Genomic DNA, 2906 nt, shown 5'->3' on the forward strand with positions numbered 1-2906 from the left:
AAATTTTTGCAAGAAAATTACCTGAAAATTAGCAAGAAAACAAAAGTAAAAAACAACAACTAACAAAAAAAGTGATAAAAATATGTATAAAAGTGTATGTATATAATATAGACATTTTATAACACAATTTTAAATGTAGAATCATAAAAAGCCTAACTATAGTTTTCTGGAGATTTTTCTAATAATTCTCTCTCTCTTTTTTTTTTCCAAAACTTAATTTTCAGGTTACTTTCTTGTCACAGTTTCTTGCTCATTGCCTATTTTAATTTTTCAGAAAGTCCAAACAAATCAAACTGATTTGCTCAGGTTTTAATGGTTTAAACGCTAGTGAAATGCATCTGAATGCAGCACACGGAAACCAATGTCAATCCAGGTTTCAAAGGGTTAAGGTCTTAAATTTAATTCTGTGTGACATTAAAAAGTCTTAAATCTGACGTGCCTTAAGCTGTAGGAACCCTGCTAGAGCGGTTACATTGGAGAGAAGGCAGACGTCTCTACGGCCGATAACTCCAACATTTGTCAATTCACACCAAAACAATCTAGACTGATAAATAGCACCGCAGGTAAGAGGGAAATGTATGTTTTTGATTTTGGGGTGAACTGTCCCTTTGAATAATTAGTTCGTAAAGGGTGAATTACCTTCAAAGTCAACAAGCCCGTCACCATTCAGGTCAACATCCCTCAGGATATCCTCCACTTCCTTTAAACCCACCTGGAACAAAGGTTGGCAGGAGTAAGTGGAGCACCACACACACAGCGGGCATTCATACAAGAGTGGTTCAGAGACTCTGTTCTCTCTCTCTCTCATCCTACTGTTACCTGTTGGCCCAACAACTTCCTCATCGCATCTCGGAGCTCAGATGTGCTTATAGCGCCATCTCCATTCGTGTCGAACTGGGAACAAAGAGCACAGAATCGGCATTAAAAGTGGAAAAGCATATACTAAAAAAAAAAAACACAACAAAAGCTACAGAGAGCAGATATCCAGAGACTCTTACCTCTCTAAACGCATCTTTTAACTCCTTTATTCCAATCATGTCTGCAGTTTCGGCGAGGAGTTTGGGGCCCATCAGCTCTACAAAATCCTCAAAATCAACATGACCTCCCACTTAAGAAAAAGAGATTTTGGCACAGAATTTCAAACCAGAATACACACACAGGATACAACATTAGGTATGACATATGAATACACAAGTTAGATCCTCACAGTTCATGTTTATCTGTTGACTCAGCTCAATCAGCTCCATTTCTGTAGGCATGTATCCCATGGTTCTCATACAGTTACCAAGGTCTTTACAGCTGATGAAACCGTCCTTGTCTTTGTCAAACTCTTTGAAAGCATCCCGCAACTCTGTGGAGCGACAACACACGTATAATTAACGATCAAATGTTAAATACAAATATTAAAACATGCCCTCATTTTGATTTAATTGGACTCTTATCTTTGTCCTGTAAAGCTTGTGTTGTTGAATCATCGCGAAATACATTTTGTTAGACTGCTAAACATCAATAAAGAGAGAGGGAACAATGAAGAAAGAGAGACTTACCATCCATTTCTTCTGGCCGCAGCTCTCTGTCCTGTTAAGAAATGACATTTAACCATTGGTCAGTACAAAAGCAGTCATCAAGATGACACATCAAAACAAACACAACTCGTCTGTGTGTGAGCTACCTTCGAACACACTGCTGACAACGCTGTGACTCTAGTGATGCCCAAACCTAAATCAGGGATCACCTCCATAAGAACCCTGAGCCTTCTCGTGAAGCTCAACCTAAGGATGCCTAACGGGAAAAAGTGTTACCAATAGACTCAAACTATCTCACATCTTGATGACAAAACCTCCAAGTATAAATAGGCTGATTCCTATGAAGCATGACTGGGAAACATAACCCCCCCCCCCCCCCGCTCCCAAAGAAGAGTGGGAGTTTTTTTTTTTTTTTTCCCGCTCTTGCTTACATTGAATGCAACCTTTAAAGGGCAGAGAGAGAGGCAGACATATCCCAGAGCTCTCAGGGGTTAACAGCAGGAGCAATGAGACGTCTAAACACAACACTGTGTGTTGACGTCAGGCCCGAAAAACTGCCTGACCGGAACTGCTGACGTAGAGAGAGGGACAGTCCAAGGCTTCAATCTGTCAGTCCATCACTGTCAATTTTCAACCGTCACCTCTATACACTGACTTGTCCCAGTCCCACCAGGTTACAAAAACTTCCACTGAAAGTAAAATATCAGCGCTGCTCAGTATTTTCATGCAGTTCTCCTGCTATCACCGTACACTGCTTGATCATTAAGTTATAAAAGCGTAGACATGATGACATGTGACCTGTGGACTATACAGATGGAGTTATAAATTAGTAACAGGAAGTGAAAAGGAAGACATTCTTATCCGATTCTTACTGAGAGTTACATAAGCACGTTGATACCAATCTCATGTTTGTAAGATATGAAGCTACAGCCAGCAGCTAGTTAGCTTAGCACAAAGAGTGAAAACAGGACGAAGCATTCAGCCTGTTGTCTGAACGAAACAAAATCCACCAGCATCTCTAAAACTCACAAATTAACTCAAATATTCCATCAAACAACACTGGTTTTTAATCTTTGGTATTGCATGGAATTTAAAAAAAAAAAAAAAAAAAAGGCTCGCACACAGAAGGGCTCTAGTTATCTCTTACTTATTCCACCAAAGTGACGTTTCGAGCACAACCGCTCATAATCAGAGTAGATTTACACTGCAAAACGCCATCTTTAATACATATATGTGAACAGTCACGCAAACAAGGTATATGTCTGTAAATACATATCTAGAACTAAATACATAATCACACACAAAATACATGAGTAAATATGTGTATAAATATCCGTATTATAACTGGTCCTCAGGTCATCCACTATCTGATGAAATAAT

General features: G+C 39.2%; 1 protein-coding gene across 1 annotated transcript; it reads right to left on the reverse strand.

Moving 5' to 3' along the window:
- Nucleotides 1-639: 639 nt before the first annotated feature.
- LOC121938523 (calcium-binding protein 1) lies at nt 640-1697 on the reverse strand (the record flags this gene model as incomplete). The annotated part of the gene is made up of 6 exons (XM_042481761.1): nt 1673-1697; nt 1548-1578; nt 1208-1351; nt 999-1108; nt 820-894; nt 640-712 (listed from the first exon to the last, which is right to left on the reverse strand). Coding segments are annotated over exons 2-6 (409 nt in total), but the record flags the coding sequence as incomplete, so codon positions are not given.
- Between the last annotated feature and the right edge of the window lie 1209 nt (nt 1698-2906).

Source organism: Plectropomus leopardus, unplaced genomic scaffold, assembly GCF_008729295.1.
Source record: "Plectropomus leopardus isolate mb unplaced genomic scaffold, YSFRI_Pleo_2.0 unplaced_scaffold29751, whole genome shotgun sequence".
In the NCBI taxonomy this organism is placed as follows: Eukaryota; Metazoa; Chordata; class Actinopteri; order Perciformes; family Serranidae; genus Plectropomus; species Plectropomus leopardus.